Genomic DNA, 19,801 nt, shown 5'->3' with positions numbered 1-19,801 from the left:
GGCATCATCTATTTGAAAATGCTTTGGACCGCAATCTGGCCAAATTGGAGAACCCTAAAGCACAGGCAACCCTGGGTCTGTAGTACCCGTGGCACTCCAGGAACAGGGTTGCCTACCGCTGCTATAGCGTAATCTCCAACCTCAGTGCCATAAGTATTTGACCCCATTCTGATTTTCTCTATTTTTGCATATTTCTGACACTGAATGTTCTCAGATCAAAATCTAATATTAGATAAAGGGAACATAACACAATGTTGATCATTCTTTAATTTAATTAACAAAGTTATACAACACCCAATGCCCCTGTGTGAAAAAGTTATTTCCCCCTTACACTCAATGACTATAACCAAACACTTCCTGTAGTTGTTAGTCTCTCACATCCCTGTGGAGGAATTTTGGCCCACTTCCATGTAGAACTGCTTTAACTCAGCGATCACCATGCTTGACCGTTGGTATGAGGTTCTTACTGTGGAATGAAGTGTTTTGGTTTTCGCCAGACATATCGGGACCCAATTCATCCAAAAAGTTGACTCAATTTTGCCAAAAAGCACCTGGATGATCATCAAGACTCCTGGAAGAATGTTCTATGGACAGATGAGTCAAAAGGGGAACTTTTTGGAAGACGTGTCATATTAGGTCTGATGGAAACCAAACTCTGCATTCCACAGTAAGAACCTTAAACCAACAGTCAAGCATGTTGGTTGTAGTGTAATGGTTTGGGGATGCTTTGCTGCCTCAAGACTTGAACCACTTGCCATCATTGAAGGAACCATGAATAATTCTCTGTTTTAGATCATTCTAAAGGAGAATGTCAGGTCATTTTTCTGTGAGCTGAAGCACAGCTAGGTCATTCAGCAAGACAAAGATCCAAAACACACACGAATGGCTGAAAGGCAACAAATGTAAAGTTCTGGAATGGCCTAGTCACAGTTCAGGCCTAAAACCAGGACCTGAAAGACCACAAATGCCGCCGAGTTAAAGCCAGTTCCCAAAATGTCTCCACAGAGATATGACTCATCCACAACTACATTAAGTGTTTTGTTGCAGTCATTGCAGCTAAAGGTGGCACAACCAGTTATTGAGCGTAAAAGGTAAATTATACTGAAAACTTTGCTAACATGCTCAAACTCGCACACTTTTGATTGCCCCTTTAAGTCGTATAGTGTAGTTGCTACATCCATTTTTGGATTATAAATTATATATCCATTGATTCTTGAAGAATTGCTAAATGAGAGAGCAGCAGTGTGATTCACATCAATGCACTATGTAGATTTCAATAATAAGTGATATCCTATATCTTTTATCTCAAACACATTTGGTGTGTCATCATAGTGGACCCTGACTTGTGGTCAGACTCGCTCAGGTGGAACAAACTTAAACTTGCACCTTTTTTCAGTGCTGATTTGAATGTCATTGAGAAAACAGAAGTGTCAATGATTTTATTGCGCAAACATCCTTTCTGAATTTGAAAGTAATCCTCTAGTTCTTAAAAATGATCTGTAATCTGATTACAATATATTTGCTGGTAACGGATTATAGTTTTATTTATAATCCGTTACTCCCCAAACCTCTCCAGGTTTACTTCCAATTTGTAAGTCACTCTGGATAAGAGCGTCTGCTAAATTACTTAAATGTAAATGTACAGAGAGTAGTGCATATTGCCCAGTACATCACTGGGGCCAAGCTCCCTGCCACCCAGGACCTCTATACCAGGCGGTGTCAGAAGGAGGCCCTAAAAATTGTCAAAAACTCCAGCCACCCAAATCATAGACTTGGAACATGGCAAGCAGTACCGGAGCACCAAGTCTGGGACCAAAAGGCTTCCTGAACAGACACTCTTTCACAGTCTTCACATACGCTGCTACTACTCTGTGTATTATCTATCCTGATTGCCTAGTCACTTTTACCTCTACCTACATGTACATATTAACTCAAATACCTCTACCTCATACCCTTGCACATTGACTCGGTACCGGTTGTCCTTGTATATAGTCTTTATTTTGTTACTATTTACTTTTTTTTAGCAGATTTGTCTTACTTTTTAACTCTGCATTGTTGGGAAAGGACTCGTAACTAAGCATCCCATGGTAAAGTCTACACCTATTGTATTTGGCGCATGTGACAAATACAATTTTATTAGATATTTTTAGTATGCTACGCTGTCTCCACTAGGAACCTACATTCAAGACCTTGTTCGCTTGCCTCGATCACTGTGACTCCGCTTAGGCTAGCTGGCCCGATGGTGGAGTACCCAAAGTCCTTTTGGGGATCTGCTTGTTTTCTGTTTGGAAGGAAGTCTGTGTAGACGTATGGCAATGGGATCACCACCTCTTGTTCAAGCTGCTCCTAGAGGTGACACACATACGCAAGAATGCACTGAGCTAAGGCATTTTAACAATGGTCCACACTGCTTCATTGAGTGACCAAATAATAACCCTTTGTTAATGTCATTGTATTTTTTTACCTGTTCATCTCCAATCTCATCATACACATGATTTTTGGACACGGGGGTGTCTCTTCTCCTTCCTAAAAACAATTTATCGGTTTTAATCTAACATTAGGCCCTTCATTAATTATGCATTTTTTATTTCAGCATTATTACAATAGTAGTATAATATAGTGATGATATTTGATCATTCCTAAAACAGATGCTTTCTTTAAGTTATGCTGTTTGTACCTCTCCTGTTTCTGACAGGATGCTGCTCCTTGTTGCAAAGTCCTGTCCAAATACAATATGACAGGAAAATGAAATAACAGAAAGGATGGTCTTTTATCCATAGATGTGTGTATAGAAGTATAAAAACAATGGATAACACTTTTCAGGTATAATACATTGTAGAACTTGTCATAAAATGCATGACCCTGATTAATAAACAGCCATTTGAGACAGATACATAGACATCACATTATAAGCCTATTTGTATGACAGGCTTATAATTGTTAAGTGTTACCAAACAATCTTGAGAAAGGGGCTAAAACCATACCTGCCAGATGCTTCTGTATTTCTACCTTGCCAAAAAACAGAAATATTGTTTTTAATTTCATGAAACCACCATAACAGCCATTACTAAACAGACTTTTAATTACTGCGGTAAATGACACTATTTACCCTGGTGATATCTCCTGATGCAGGCAATGATGATGAGCAGGCCAAATATGCAGATGCCCAATATTACCATGATTATAACTTCTCTCTGGCCTATCAGCAGTGTGGCTCGGACAATTCCATCATTACACACAGAGGATTGGTTATCTGCCCACAAATACAAATAGAACAGATCATGTTAGAACAAACTGGCATTTGGATACTGATCATCCACAATTAGTAATGGCAATATGAATTATTATTATGTGTCATTTTGTTCCTTTGCTGGACAGAGGTTTTGTTTCAGTTTAGGTTACGTTCCAGAACGACTATATTGCAGTTGTGTTGCACGTATCAACCAATGGCTGCGTGCACCGCCATTGACTTCGCAGTCAGGCATCAGATTGCTATATCATATAATGTGGTTGGCTGACATGTGTAACACCTATCTGGGCATTGTAAGATCTGGCAGGCGACTGCAACGTGGTCAGCTTGGAACACTGCCCGTATGTTCCTATGATGGACATAGGCAAAGGTTAAGTTTAGGGAATAGTTTTATGTTGCTCTCACCTGGGAGTTGGAAGTGGCCCTGTGACTGGCCTGCCTTGTTGGCCACCAAGCAGGTGTATTTCCCACAGTCAGCCTTGGTCAGGTTGTTCACCTGTAAGGTTTGGTTTCTCTCACCCAATAACCATCTGGAATCCGTGAGGAAGGGCTGGTCATCCTTCAGCCACCAATAGGAGAGGTTTGACCCCTTGACCTCACAGGTCATTGTTAGCAGCGTGTGGGAGAAGTTTACGCTGATGTGCAGGGTGGAGGGAGGAGCTAAAGAGACCAAAACATTCATCAGTTGTGAATCTCTGAATTTGAATCCAATAGGTAATGTGTCTGACTTTTTTTTTTATTCTGGTAAACTTTTGTGACTTCCATTATATGGACATGTGCTCTCCATGAATACAATCTTAGATTTATCCATTAGTGATTTCCATATATCTATGTATGGATTTCCACTGAATTTGAAGCACAGTTGGCATTACTGTGTAGAAAGACAGACAGATAAAAATGGGTTAGGGTAATATGCTGTACTTACAAATGATTGACAGTGATATATTTAATGTGATCATAGTGTTATTCTTATAAATCACTCTTTCTTCATAGACACCTTCATTCTCTGCCCTCACTGAGTATAGAACAAAGGTTTTATTGTGGGAAAGGAAGCGTGCAGTGCCATTGCATGCAGGGTATATGTTGGTGATGTTCCCATCCATTTTATGAAGAAGACAGAATGTCTGTGAGTTTCCACTTTTGTGACGCCATTCCACTGTTTTGATTAGTTTCAAAGGTATACTGGATCCAGAAAACTGTATGGGTTTGTTTAATATAGCCCATATACTTTCTCCTGGGACTTTGGGCACACCTGTAAGAGAGAGGAAGAGTGAGAGACTTACATCATGGCCCTGTTAGCACAGCCTAGCTATAGAGCAATACAAAATCTACTTTACATATTTCTGAGCACCTCCAAGAAGTATGATACCTACAAATGGTCTAGTTACTTGAGACAGAAGCAACCTTAGGGAGGTTTGTCGGAAAGGATGGGTGTGCATAATCCGCTATAGTCTAGCAATCCAAAATGTGCATGTTCTGGTCATGTCGGGGACAACTGTAGCATTTTTGCAAACTCTAACCCTTGTTCTAAACTTAACTCAATTCACCTAACCTGCTATGTAAATTCACCTAACATTTGTCTTTTTTTATTTTATTTTTTTAGGGGTGGATCAGCTTAAACATTGAGGAAAGATTGTTGCTTCCATCAATGTAATTGTCTGCATCAATTCCAATCCCCCATATTTTTGGGGTAAATATATATATACCCATATACATACATATATCCATATACACTGCTCAAAAAAATAAAGGGAACACTTAAACAACACAATGTAACTCCAAGTCAATCACACTTCTGTGAAATCAAACTGTCCACTTAGGAAGCAACACTGATTGACAATAAATTTCACATGCTGTTGTGCAAATGGAATAGACAAAAGGTGGAAATTATAGGCAATTAGCAAGACACCCCCAAAAAAGGAGTGATTCTGCAGGTGGTGACCACAGACCACTTCTCAGTTCCTATGTTTCCTGGCTGATGTTTTGGTCACTTTTGAATGCTGGCGGTGCTTTCACTCTAGTGGTAGCATGAGACGGAGTCTACAACCCACACAAGTGGCTCAGGTAGTGCAGCTCATCCAGGATGGCACATCAATGCGAGCTGTGGCAAGAAGGTTTGCTGTGTCTGCCAGAGCATGGAGGCGCTACCAGGAGACAGGCCAGTACATCAGGAGACGTGGAGGAGGCCGTAGGAGGGCAACAACCCAGCAGCAGGACCGCTACCTCCGCCTATATTCCTGGTTCGAGCCCATTTTTGTATCATTTTTTAAATACATTTTATCCCCTTTTCTCCCCAATTTTCGTGGTATCCAATCGCTAGTAATTACTATCTTGTCTCATCGCTACAACTCCCGTACGGGCTCGGGAAAGACGAAGGTTGAAAGCCATGCGTCCTCCGAAGCACAACCCAACCAAGCCGCACTGCTTCTTAACACAGCGCGCCTCCAACCCGGAAGCCAGCCGCACCAATGTGTCGGAGGAAACACCGTGCACCCGCCCCCCTCGGTTAGCGCGCACTGCGCCCGGCCCGCCACAGGAGTCGCTGGAGCGCGATGAGACAAGGATATCCCTACCGGCCTAACCCGGACGACGCTAGGCCAATTGTGCGTCGCCCCACGGACCTCCCGGTCGCGGCCGGCTGCAACAGAGCCTGGGCGCGAACTCAGAGACTCAGAACTCAGAGACTGCGACGCAGTGCTCTAGACCACTGCGCCACCCGGGAGGCAGGTTTTGCATTATTTAAACATGTTTCATTATTTATTTGAGGCTAAATTGATTTTATTGATGTATTATATTAAGTTAAAATAAGTGTTAATTCAGTACTGTTGTAATTGTCATTATTACAAATATATTTTTCAAAATCGTCCGATTAATCGGTATCGGCTTTTAAGGTCCTCCAATAATCGGTATCGGCGTTGAAAAATCATAATCGGTCGACTTCTAATACACATATATACTGTTTTTAGAATATACCTTTTGTAACGGCTTTCGTCTGGTGAAGGAGAAGAGGACCAAGGTGCAGCGTGGAAAGTGTTCATTTTAATAAACAAAATAAACTGAACACTAAAATGACAAAAATAATAAAGAGCGAAAACGAAACAGTTCTGTAAGGAATACGCACAAAACAGAAAACAATCACCCACAACCAAAATGAGGAAAACAGGCTACCTAAGTATGATTCTCAATCAGAGACAACGATCGACAGCTGCCTCTGATTGAGAACCATACCAGGCCAAACACAGAAATGGAAAACATAGAAAAACAACAGAATGCCCACCCCAACTCACACCCTGACCAAACCAAAATAAAGACATAAAAAAGGAACTATGGTCAGAACGTGACACCTTTATTATTCCCCGCAAACCATACCACCCCTTCCCCAATTGGAGTAAACTAATAAACAATACCACTTAGGCTTCTACCTTCAGTTTATATATATTATACACATTTTACAGACAATCTATTTTACAATAGTTATATTTTGTTTGTTTTTAGTCCTTCCTCTATTTCTGATGTCCATCCAGTTTGATTTCTATTTGTAACTGTGCCATTTCACAAAACTGCTGAACCTATATACATTTTACAGACCCCGTATGTTTTACATTTGTTATCTTGTTATTAGTCCCACCCTTCAGCCCCATTCAACCCCTTCCACCTATCTCTTAACACCATCCATTTTGGATTTCTATTTGACATATTTTTCAACTGTGCTGTGATGCTTCACAAAAGTACTGAACCTTTCTATTCTCATAGCTTCTACAGATTGTAAATTAAAGATACAAATTTTTGCTAAAATAATTATAAAATTATTGATTGATTATGACTTTTCAAATCACCCAGTATTGCTATCTGCAGCGTTAGTTCTAGGTAAATGTTGCAATTCTTCAGCCATTCCTGGATCTGTGACCAAAAACAAGCTACATATGGACAGTACCAAAATAAATGATCTAATGACTCTGCCTCCTCACAGCAAAATCTGCAGATGTAGGAAGATTGTATCCCCATATATATTACATTCTATTGGTTGCAAGAATTTAGTATAATAATTTAAATAGAAAAATTTGAAGTTTTGAATCGGGCGTTGTTTTGCGTGTCAATTCATAAACCATGTGTCATGGAATGGGTACATCGAAAATCTCTTCCCAACTATTTAGCAATTTATATGGCACAGCTGTCAATTTTTTGGTCCTGAAATGAAATTGGTATATGTTTTTATTTATCACAATTTTCTTCAACCATTTATGGTCTTTAATGCAGGGCCAACAGACAAGTTCCTTACATTTTCCCCCTTCTACTTGCCTCTTCCATTTTTGTGGTAATGCTGCAATTAGTTGCAATTGTACTTTTGGGTAGAGCAGTAATTTCCATATGTCTGTGTTAGTTGCATGTGTGACATAACTCCACCAGTCCTATTTATGATATAATTTACAAAAATTATACCTTTTTTTATGATGTTATCAAAAAATGTTGTTTTTTTTATCAATTAGTATATTTGAGTTTAACCACAATATTTGTTGTATTATTTGTTCTGTCTTTTCAGGTGGATTAAACTGAAATTGCAACCAACTTTCTAAAGCTTGTTAAAAAAATGAATGATATTTTGGAGATTATTTTGTTTTCAAACAACCGAAAGTGAGCAGTTGTAATCTGAATAAAGGGAAAAAGGCCATTCTTGAACATGGGGTGAGACATTCCTACCAATTTACTAGAGATCCATTTCGGATTTAAGTATAACTTTTGTATGACTGATGCCTTTAGTGAGAGGTCTAATGTTTTAATATTTAATCATTTCTGCCCTCTGAATTCATATTCATTATATAATTAAGCCCTTTTAATTTTGTCTGGCTTGCCATTCCAAATAAAATTGAATATTTGTTCATATAATTTAAAAAGCAGGTCACTAGGTTTAAGCAAAACCATAAGCAAATAGGTAAACTGTGATATGACTAAAGATCAGGGAGATTTTTCCACAAATAGACAGGTATTTTCCTTTCCATGGTAGCAAGATCTATTTTTGCTAACTTTCCCTAAAAATGTATTGGCGTAAGATCATTTCTTTCTTTCGAGATTTGTATACAGAGTATGTCCACATCCCCGTCAAATTTTATTGGCAAACTACACAGTAATGTAAAAGTGTCATTTTTTTGTGATCCAATACGTAATATACTACACTTATAATCATTTGGTTTTAATCCAGAGAGGTTAGCAAAAGTATCTATATCCTCTATGAGGCTGTGGAGGGATTCTAATTGTGGTTTTAAAAGAAAACATGAATCATCAGCGTACAATGCCACCTTAGTTTTTAAGCCACGGATTTCGAATCCCTTAATATGATGGTTGGATCTAATTTTAACAGCTAACATTTCGATGGCAATAATAAATAGATATGCCAATAGTGAACAACCTTGTTTTACTCCTCTTGACAGTTTAAAACTTCTTGAGATGTAGCCATTATTTACTATTTTACACCTAGGGTTACAATACATAACTTGAACCCATTTTATCAGAGATTCTCCAAAATTGAAATATTCTAGGCATTTATATATAAACTCCAGTCGTACTTTATCAAAAGCCTTTTCAAAATCAGCTATGAAAACCAGGCCTGGTGTCCCTGATATTTCATAGTATTATATTGTTTCCAGTACTTGTCTTATATTATCTCCAATGTATCGTCCATGTAAAAAATCTGTCTGATTAGGATGAATAATATCTAACAACACCTTTTTAATTCTATGCGCCAAGCATTTAGCTAGAATTTTTGCATGACAACTGTCACGACTTCGACCGAGGCAGGCTCTCCTTCCCGTTCGGGTGGCGCTCGGCGGTCGTCGTCACCGGCCTATTAGCTGACACTGATCCTTTTCTTCCCCTCCCTATGTGTTTATTGGGTTCACCTGTTTTGTATTAGGGTGTAATTAGTTGGGCTTATTAGTCAGCCGGCCCGCACGTTTCTTTGTGCGGGATTGTTTGTTAGTAAGAGTGGTGTTTGTTTCGTTCTACGTGTTTACTGGACTGTGTTCGTTTCCCCCGTGTCTGGGGTTGTTTGAGGAGTACACCCAGTGTGTTAGTCGGGTGGCCTAGTTTCTCCGTGTTCATTAAAGAACATTTGTTATTGCACCTGCTGTTTCCTGCGCTTGACTTCGCACTCCGACACCCAGGCCTTACAACAACACTGAAGTGTAAGAGGCCTCCAATTTGTTTAAATGGACTTGATCTTTAAATGTACCACTTGGATCCTGTTTCAGTAATAATAAAATCAGACCTTCTTGTTGCATGTCCGATAATCTACCATTTATATAGGAGTGGTTAAAACATGATAATAATGGTGCTCTGAGTACATCAAAAGTTTGGTATACTTCCACTGCTATGCCATCCAGCCCTGGAGTTTTCCCAGACTTAAAGGCTTTAATTGCATCAAGAAGTTCCTCTTCTGTAATTTGGCCTTCACATGAGTCTTTCTGTACAGATGTTAATTTTACATTATTAATAGGAAGAGAATCCATACAATTAGATTCGGTTAGTGGAGATGGAGGAGGCAAACGAAAACATATTCTTAAAGTACTTTACTTCCTCTTTCAAAATATCATTCGGGGAATCATGCGTGACTCCATGTGTAACAAGTTTCAATACATTATTTTTGGTAGCATTTCTATGTTGAAGATTGAAAAATAATTTGGTGCATTTTTCCCCATATTCCATCCAGTTCGCTTTATTTGTATAATATTACACTGGATCTTTCTTGAATAAGTTCCTCCATCTCATTCTGTACCTCTATGGTATCGTTTTTATTGCTATCTAACTGTACTGTTAGTCCTTCAATTTTCTTTGTTAATATGGACTCTTTTGATCTAAATTGCTTTGTTTTATAGATGAGTACTGAATTGCATGGCCTCTAAAGGCACATTTAAAAGTGTCCCATACAATAAGGGGATCTGCTGTACCTATGTTATGTCTGAAAAAGTCTGTTATAAATTCTTCTGTCCTAGTTCTAAACAATTTATCATCCATTAGGCTTTGATTACATTTCCAATATCCTCGCCCACGTGGAAATTCTGTAAGAGTAATATATATGCCAATTATGTGATGATCCTACCACATTCTGTCCACTATCAACAGTATTTTAACTTTTGGTGCCAGAGAGAATGACATAAGAAAGTAATCAAGATGACTAGCTTGATTAAGCCTTCGCCATGTATATCTCACTAGGTCAGGGTATTTAAGCCTCCATATATCCACTAATTCCAATATATCCATGACATTCATGATCTCCTTAAGTGCCTGAGGGTGATAGTTTGTAGTGTGATTTCCTTTCCGGTCCGTAGAGGTATTTAAAACCGTATTAAAATCTCCCACCATAATAATAGTCTAGTGTTGCTTGTAGACTTGATAAATTCTTATATATATTTTCAAAGAAGCTTGGATCATAATTTGAACCGTATAGGTTAATAAGCCAAATCTGTTTATTGTCCAATAACATATTTAAAATAATCCATCTACCTTGATGATCTGTTTGGACAATTTACACATTTGGATCAAAATTACTGTTAATTAATATCATCACCCCTTTTGAATTTCTTTGCCCATGGGAGAAATATATTTCCCTCCCCCAGTCCTTTTTCCACAAAACTTCATCTAAAATTGTTGAATGAGTTTCCTGTAAACAATAGATATTATATGCCTTCTCTGTCAGCCAGGTAAATACTGATAATCTTTTCTTATTTTCTGCTAAGCCATTACAATTATAGCTGGCTATACTTATTTCACCACTTACCATAATGAGACAAGTTTCAATTCTATTTATCAAAATATATGTTTGTAAACATACCATTAAAAAGTAAGTGTCTATATAGCTGTACAATGATATCTGCATTGCTACTAAGTAAACCTCCAATTCATCCCCATTATTCCACCCGCTAAAAGCCCTCCTCATCCCGAGTTGAGTTGTCATCCCAATGCCCGACACCCCCGACCCCATAGCCCCGGAGAGACCCGGGACCCATCCTTCGAAAAGAGCACACAGTGCCACCCATAGAACACTTGGTGCATGACACAATTCATTTTTCCAACAATTTTTTACAGACAGATTATTTCACTTATAATTCACTATATCACAATTCCAGTGGGTCAGAAGTTTGCATGCATTAAGATGACTGTGCCTTTAAACAGCTTGAAAAATTCCAGAAAATGATGTAATGGCTTTAGAAGCTTCTGATAGGCTAATTGACATCATTTGAGTCAATTGGAGGTGTACCTGTGGATGTATTTCAAGGCCTACCTTTAAACTCAGTGCCTCTTTGCTTGACATCATGGGAAAATCAGAAGAAATCAGCCAAGACCTCAGAAAATAAAAATACACAAGTCTGGTTCATCCTTGAGAGCAATTTCCAAACGCCTGAAGGTACCACGTTCATCTGTACAAACAATAGTACGCAAGTATAAACACCATGTGACCACGCAGCCGTCATACTGCTCAGGAAGGAGAAGTGTTCTGTCTCCTAGAGATGAACGTACTTTTGCAAAAAGTGCAAATCAATCCCAGAACAACAGCAAAGGACCTTATGAAGATGCTGGAGGAAACAGGTACAAAAGTATCTATATCCACAGTAAAACGAGTCCTATATCGACATAACCTGAAAGGCTGCTCGGCAAGGAAGAAGCCACTGCTCCAAAACCGCCATCAAAAAGCAAGACTAAGGTTTGCAACTGCACATGGTGACAAAGATCGTACTTTTTGGAGAAATGTCATCTGCTGATGAAACAAAAATAGAACTGTTTGGCCATAATGACCATCGTTATGTTTGGAGGAAAAAGGGGGACGCTTGCAAGTTGAAGAACACCATCCCAACCGTGAAGCACGGGGGTGGCAGCATCATGCTGTGGGGGTGCTTTGCTGCAAGAGGGACTGGTGCACTTCACAAAATAGATGGCATCATGAGGATGGAAAATTATGTGGATATATTGAAGCAACATCTCAAGACATCAGTCAGGAAGTTAAAGCTTGGTCGCAAATGGGTCTTCCAAATGGACAATGACCCCAAGCATACTTCCAAAGTTGTGGCAAAATGGCTTAAGGACAACAAAGTCAAGGTATTGGAGTGGCCATCACAAAGCCCTGACCTCAATCCTATAGAAAATGTGTGGGCAGGACTGAAAAAGCATGTGCGAGCAAGGAGGCCTACAAACCTGACTCAGTTACACCAGCTCTGTCAGGAGGAATGGGACAAAATTCACCCAACTTATTGTGGGAAGCTTGTGAAAGGCTACCCGAATTGTTTGACCCAAGTTCAACAATTTAAAGGCAATGCTACCAAATACTAATTGAGTGTATGTAAACTTCTGACCCACTGGGAATGTGATGAAAAAAAGAAAAGCTGAAATAAATCAATCTCTACTATTATTCTGACATTTCACATTCTTAAAATAAAGTGGTGATCCTAACTGACCTAAGACAGGGAATTATTACTAGGATTAAATGTCAGGAATTGTGAAAAACTGAGTTTAAATGTATTTGGATAAGGTGTTTGTAAACTTCCTCTTCAACTGTATATACATTTAAAAAATCCTGTTTCTTATTTTCCATAATTAGCTATTGATATTTGTAGTAATGTTGGCAATTTATGCTAAGGATTTGTACCTCTCACCAGTCTCGCCATTACCAAAATTACATTATGGCAAGCAATTATTATATTAGCAAACAATTATTTTGAATCATCCTATATTGTCCCTAACATCTTTTACTCCCTCACAACAGTTGTGGGATACACACCCACCCACACACTCAACCCCTTTCCCCCACAACAACCATAGACTCAAATTCTCAACATTTGCACCATCTCAGAGCCCAACTCAAGAAAGGTCTTGATTTATGAATGCATATACAGTTGCAGCTGTATGAGAAGGCCTGTAAAACTGTGCCAAAGAAATGGGCAGAAATGGGGAGATTTGATTTACCGTTGTCATGTCCCAGATGATGGAGATCAGATATACCCCCTTCACATGAAACACCCACAACATGGTCCTCCGTATTGACCATATTCCCAAGCATCTCCGTGCAGTCAGACCTTTGATTTTGTGCCACAATAATATGCCCCCTCTCTGAATATCCGAGTGTGACCCCCTCCCCATGGGTTATTGCAGCTAGTGTTGCCAGCACTGCCACTGCCTGGGTGCGGGCAGCCCACCGGGATCCCCATGATAGGACGATAAATACATTATATGTATAATTTATTTTAAAACGCTGTTCAACCATGATAGGACAATAAATAAATATGATGTATAATTCATTATAAAATGTATGTCCCTCATCTGAACAACATTGAAAGCTCTCTCACAACCCCTGCTCACAGCAATACATTGGTTCTGGGAAATGCAACCATTTCCTTTCTCACTCAACGCCACACTTTCCCAAACACCAAAAAACACACACCACACCATCCATCCATCCATACTGTGCCTTCTGTTTACTGAGTTTTTATCTCCACCATGTTGAATTAGTGCTTTAGTGTTCCAATTAGTTGTATTTGAAGATAGATAGAAAAGCTATATTTTTTTGCTGTATTATTACAATCCATAACCGGGCTAGTGTTTCCTTATTTGCCTCCTCTATGACAACTTTGTAATTTTGAAAATAGCCATTGAGTAGTCTTTGTGTCTCTGAACAACTGGTTATCAATATACAGTTTATCGACGACGAGAGCTACGCGTTTCCTTTGCAATCTATTTTCCTTGACAGTTGAAAACAAAACTTTACGCCGTTCTGCAATTTCCTTCGGGAACTGGTCATTCATGCCTATTTTCGTGCAAGCAAGTCTTTCACCCAGGCTTTTAACCAGTATTTTATCTTAAGGAAAGCACATTTTGCAACGATTGGGTGTTCATACCTCTGCCCTCTCTGTCCGAAGCGGTGTACATGTTCGAGTTGGATTTTGTCGATAGTTTCGGGTGGAATCTGAAGCGCTGTAAGGAGGAACTGTCTAACAACAGATTCAGGAACTTCTCCTTCTGTCTCTTGGATACCTGTAAGTACCAGATTCTCTCTCATGGATCTAGTCTGTATGTCAAGTAAGGCTTCTCTCAGAACGATGTTCTCCTTTGTCGTTTTAATTCTAACCGCCAATGTAAAATGTTCCTTCCTTCTTACTGCACAACAAGCAACCTGGTCTCAGATAAAGACATGCAATACCTTACGTCCGCGATATATAATCAATTACTTCATCCAATTCGTCATGGCTCCCCAGGCTCGAGCTAGGCCCAATAAACTGGCCTCTTAGTGTATATTTGAGCTTTAATTAGCTTTAAAAATTCTAAATGTTCAAAACAGCACATTTTAATCTTTATTTCTGCCAGCCCACCCACCAAAGAATGTCTGGCTATGCCACTGAACACAACATTACATATCATACTAACTGGGCTGTCATGAGACCACATTGGTTAGCATGGTCCCAGATCAGTTAGTGCTCTTGCCTACTCCATTGTCAAGCAGAAACAGACTGGCAATCAGGTAATGATGACCATGTTATGATGACCATTAAGATGGCGCCGGAGAAGAAGGCAGACATTTTACGTCACCCCAGCCGATTGTGTTTATTTGTTCGCTTATTTTGTTGTTTGTAACTTATTTTGTACATAATGTTGCCGCTACCGTCTCTTATGACCGAAAATAACTTCTAGACATCAGGACTGCGTTTACTCACCAAGGACTAGCAGAATCCTCTTTTTCCTTTCACGACTCTGACGAGCCCGACGTGAAGGATACACTGCTTCCTCGGGAACAGGCCCCGATGTGCGTGAGGTGGAGAAAGAGGGCCGAAGGTCCGGCTGCCTTCTGAGAATTTGCAGGCTATCGAATAAACCCCCACTTCCCTCCATTCTGCTAACAAAAGTGCAATCTTTGGACAATAAACTCGACGGGTTACGCTGCAGATTAAACTACCAACGGGACATTAAAAACTGCTTCACGGAGTCGTGGCTGAACGACGACAACATCAACATACAGCTGGCTGGTTATACAATGTACCGGCAAGATAGAACAGTGGCGTCTGGTAAGACAAGGGGCGGCGGTCTATGTATTTTTGTAAACAACAGCTGGTGCACGATATCTACGGAAGTCTCGAGCTATTGCTCGCCTTAGGTAGAGTATCTCATGATAAGCTGTAGACCACACAACCTACCGAGAGAGTTTTTATCTGTATTCTTTGTAGCTGTTTACATACCACCACAGTCAGAGGCCGGCACTAAGACAGCATTGAATGAGCTGTATTCTGCCATAAGCAAACAAGAAAACGCTCACCCACAGGTGGCGCTCCTAGTAGCCGGGGACTTTAATGCAGGGAAACTTAAATTTGTTTTACCAAATTTCTATCAGCATGTTAAATGTGCAACCAGAGGAAAAAGAACTCTGGACCACCTATATTCCACACACAGAGATGCATACAAAGCTCTCCCCCGCCCTCCTTTTGGCAAATCTGACCATAATTCTATCCTCCTGATTCCTGCTTACAAGCAAAAATTAAAATCAGGAAGCAGCAGTTACTAGATCAATAAAAAAGTGGTCAGATGAAGCAGTTGCTAAGCTACAGGACTGTTTTGCTATCACAGACTGGAATATGTTCCAGGATTCCTCCGATGCCATTGAGGAGTACACCACGTCAGTCATTGGCTTCATCAATAAGTACATCAATGACATCGTCCCCACAGTGGCCATACGTACATACACCAAACAGAAGCCAAGGATTACAGGGAGCATCCACACTGAGCTAAAGGCTAGAGCTGCCGCTTTCAAGGAGCGTGACTCTAACCCGGAAGCTTATAAGAAATCCCGCTATGCCCTCCGACGAACCATCAAACAGGCAAAGCATCAATACAGGACTAAGATCGAATCGTACAACACCGGCTCTGACGCTCGTCGGATGTGGCAGAGCTTGCAAACCATTACAGACTACAAGGGGAAGCACAGCCGAGAGCTGCCCAGTGACACGAGCTTACCAGATGAGCTAAACTACTTCTATGCTCGCACCAGCTGTTCCGGAAGACTGTGATCACGCTCTCCACAGCCGATGTGAGTAAGACCTTTAAACAGGTCAACATTCAAAAGGCCACAGGGTCAGACGGACTACCAGGACGTGTACTGCGAGCATGCGCTGACTAACTGACAAGTGTCTTCACTGACATTTTCAACCTTTCCCTGTACGAGTCTGTAATACGAACATGTTTTAAGCAGACCACCATAGTCCCTGTGCCCAAGAACAGTAAGATAACCTGGCTAAACAACTACCGATCCGTAGCACTCACGTCTGTAGCCATAAAGTGCCTTGAAAGGCTGGCCATGGCTCACATCAACACCATCATCCAAGAAACCCCAGACCCACTCCGATTTGCATTCTGCCCCAACAGATCCACAGATGATACAATCTCCATTGCACTCCACACTGCCGTTTCCCACCTGAACAAAAGGAACACCTATGTGAGAATGCTATTCATTGACTACAGCTCAGCGTTCAACACCATAGTGCCCTCAAAGCCTATCAATAAGCTAAAGACCCTGGGACTAAACACCTCCCTCTGCAACTGGATCCTGAACTTGCTGACGGGCCGCCCCCCAAGTGGTAAGGGTAGGTAACAACACATCCGCCACGCTGATCCTCAACACAGGGGCCCCTCAGGGGTGCGTGCTCAATCCCCTCCTGTACTCCCTGTTCACTCTTGGCTGCACGGCCAGGCACGACTCCAACACCATCATTACATTTGCCGATGACACAACAGTGGTAGGCCTGATCACAGACAACGACAAGACAGCCTATTGGGAGGTCAGAGACCTAGCTGTGTGGTGCCAGGACAACAACCTCTCCCTCAATGTGATCAAGACAAAGGAGATGATTGTGGACTACAGGAAAAAGAGGACTGAGCACGCCCCCATTCTCATCGACGGGGCTGCAGTGGAGCAGGTTGAGAGCTTCAAGTTCCTTGGTGTCCACATCATCAACAAACTAACATGGTCCATCCACACCAAGACAGTCGTGAAGAGGGCACGACAAAACCTATTCCTCCTCAGGAGACTGAAAAGATTTGACATGGGTCCTCAGATCCTCAAAAGGTTCTACAGCTGCACCATTGAGAGCATCCTGACTGGTTGCATCACTGCCTGGTATGGCAACTACTCGGCCTCCGACGGCAAGGCACTACAGAGGGTAGTGCGAACGGCCCAGTACATCACTGGGGCCAAGCTTCTTTCCATCCAGGACCTCTATACTAGGCAGGGTCAGAGGAAGGCCCTAAAAATGGTCAAAGACTCCAGCCACCCTAGTTGTAGACTGCTCTCTCTGCTACTGCACGGCAAGCGGTACCGGAGAGCCAAGTCTAGGTCCAAGAGGCTTCCAAACAGCTTCTACCCCCAAGCCATAAAACTCCAGAACACCTAATGAAATGGCTACCCAGACTATTTGCAGTACCCCCCCCCCCCCTCTTTACACCACTGCTACGCTGTTGTCATCTATGCATAGTCACTTTAATAACCCAACCTACATGTACATACTACCACAAATAACCAGTGCCCCCGCACATTGACTCTGTATCGGTACCCCCCTGTATATAGTCTTGCTATTGTTATTTCACTGCTGCTCTTTAATTACTTGTTAATTTTATCTCTTATTATTATTTGTATTTTTTAAAACTGCATTGTTGGTTAGATGCTCGTAAGTAAGCATTTCACCTGTTGTATTCGGCGCATGTGACTAATAAAATTAGATTTTATGTTTCTTTTCCAGTAAAAACTCAATGTCCTACAATTAATGAATGGAATGGGGGGTTATTTGTTAGACAGAAAATATGGTAGTAGCTACACCATCCTTAGAAAGCCAGTATGAGGGTTTGCGCTCAGGCTAGAATGAAATGCGGCCGGTGCGGGGAAAAGAAAATATCTGTAGAGTTCAAAAGGTACTCACACTCAAAACCATAGAAAATAAATAACCCAAGGAGGGCAAGATGCAAAAATAATATAATTAATTGAATCCATGCACCTTGCACTTTCACTTGTTGTATTCTTTCGAGCATGGATTAAATGAATTATTTTTGCATCTCGGCCTCCTTGGGTTATTTATTTTTCATGGCTTTGAGTATGAGTACCTTTTGAACTCTACAGTACACAACCCTTGAAATATATGAAAAAAATGGCCAATATACTTTGCCATGCTGTATGAAGTGATGCAGTGCCATTTAGTTTAAACCTCAACTCATATCCTAGACCTAGTGAATCAGAGTTTATATGGAGAACCTCTAAAAGTGCAAGCCGTTGATGGGTGTGGCAAGTTCTACTAAGCTAATATATGGAATTGTTTTAAGATGGTCATGCCATGGATCATTTAGCAATTTGATGTATTGATTTATACATTTTAGAACCACTTTAGGTGTAAACAATAATTTCAAATGATTTGATAAAATATTTAATTTGGCCTTTACTACTATAGAAACACATTTAATAACACATAAATGGCAAAGGAGACAGTAAAACAATAAATCATGAAGAATAAGGTTCTGAAGTGTCTGTCCTATATCTAGGAGATATAAGAAAGCTCAGGAAATATGTGTGGGTTTTTTGAACACATTTTTAACCCCGATTACTTCGTAGGCCAAACCATTCGGATGCTATAGATGTTTTCGTGAGAAGAACGATTTTCGGAATTTCTCATGGTCTGACAAACACTGCTGTAGCTCGGTCACCTTCCACCTTCCTCTACTTTAAACTCACGGATTTCGATGCGGATTTTTTATTATATGTTACTTAGATCGTCAATACTCTTAAGGGTTACAGAAAAGCAAATACAATGTAATGAATTACATGTTCACCAATACCCAATAAACGGACAGACTGATAGGATGAGAGTTGCCGAATGTTTTAAGACAGAAAAAGGGGACCAAATGCTGATGTTTGAGATTTACCCATTATAATGATCTACATTAAACAATTTGATCAACAAAAATCACTGCCTTCTGTATTTTTTCAAATTAGACGCAGACCATTTTTTTCAAGCAAAGTAACTTACCTGAATTTGTTGTGGTGCACAATGTCAATAGGAGAATAACCAGTTGGAGGGGAGATTTTGAGAATAACAGTTTTTCTGTTGAATTTCTCTTAAAAATCAGCCAGTTTACCATCATGCCATAGCTTGCCAGACCGATCAAAAGTTGAACTGTCATACACACAAGTGCTAGCTCATAAAAAATGCATGATGTGCTTTTTCCACCCACAAACCACAGAGAGATTGGAGTTGGCTTCTGAAGACAGCAAGACACATCACACTTTTTAAAGCAGCGATACAGTGCCTTCAGAATGTATTCACACCACTCAACTTTTTCCACATTTTCTTGTTCAAGTGTGATTAAAATGGATTTAATTGTCATTTTTGGTCAACGATCTAGACAAAATACTCTAATTTCAAAGTGGAAGCAAAATTCTAACATAACAAATTATTGAAAAATAAAACTAACATATTTTAGCGGGGACAGCCAACTAGAGGATCTGGAGGTGTGGCTTGTTGCAGGCGTGGCCTTGGGTTT

At 40.3% G+C, this 19,801-nt stretch overlaps 1 protein-coding gene across 2 annotated transcripts; it reads right to left on the bottom strand.

Annotated features, from left to right (window-relative positions):
* Positions 1-249: 249 nt before the first annotated feature.
* LOC129868064 (leucine-rich repeats and immunoglobulin-like domains protein 2) lies at positions 250-14,992 on the bottom strand. Of its 2 annotated transcripts, XM_055941656.1 has the most exons (7): positions 4,176-14,979; positions 3,656-3,910; positions 3,110-3,253; positions 2,985-3,005; positions 2,678-2,719; positions 2,465-2,526; positions 250-2,346 (listed from the first exon to the last, which is right to left on the bottom strand). In XM_055941656.1, the coding sequence occupies exons 1-7, from the start codon at positions 4,351-4,353 to the stop codon at positions 2,155-2,157; spliced, it is 894 nt and encodes a 297-aa protein (XP_055797631.1). In that variant the 5' UTR covers positions 4,354-14,979; the 3' UTR covers positions 250-2,154. The 2 variants fall into 2 exon arrangements, 1 of the variants encoding a protein (XP_055797631.1); XR_008761719.1 differs by having other exon boundaries at positions 2,985-3,009; positions 3,656-14,992.
* Positions 14,993-19,801: the final 4,809 nt, after the last annotated feature.

This window comes from Salvelinus fontinalis, chromosome 13 (assembly GCF_029448725.1).
Source record: "Salvelinus fontinalis isolate EN_2023a chromosome 13, ASM2944872v1, whole genome shotgun sequence".
Lineage (NCBI taxonomy): Eukaryota > Metazoa > Chordata > Actinopteri > Salmoniformes > Salmonidae > Salvelinus > Salvelinus fontinalis.
The sequence above is the reverse complement of the archived record's forward strand: the minus strand, read 5'-3'. Positions and strand labels throughout refer to the sequence as shown.

What these genes read in the sequence shown, in the direction of transcription:
- LOC129868064 (XM_055941656.1), bottom strand. Translation starts at nt 4,353, where the DNA reads ATGGATGGGAACATCACCAACATATACCCTGCATGCAATGGCACTGCA. An exon ending in TATATCACTGTCAATCATTT is followed by an intron (nt 3,911 to 4,175) that starts GTAAGTACAGCA and finishes TGGTCTCTTTAG; the next exon opens with CTCCTCCCTCCACCCTGCAC. An exon ending in ATGAGATTGGAGATGAACAG is followed by an intron (nt 2,347 to 2,464) that starts GTAAAAAAATAC and finishes TGTCACCTCTAG; the next exon opens with GAGCAGCTTGAACAAGAGGT.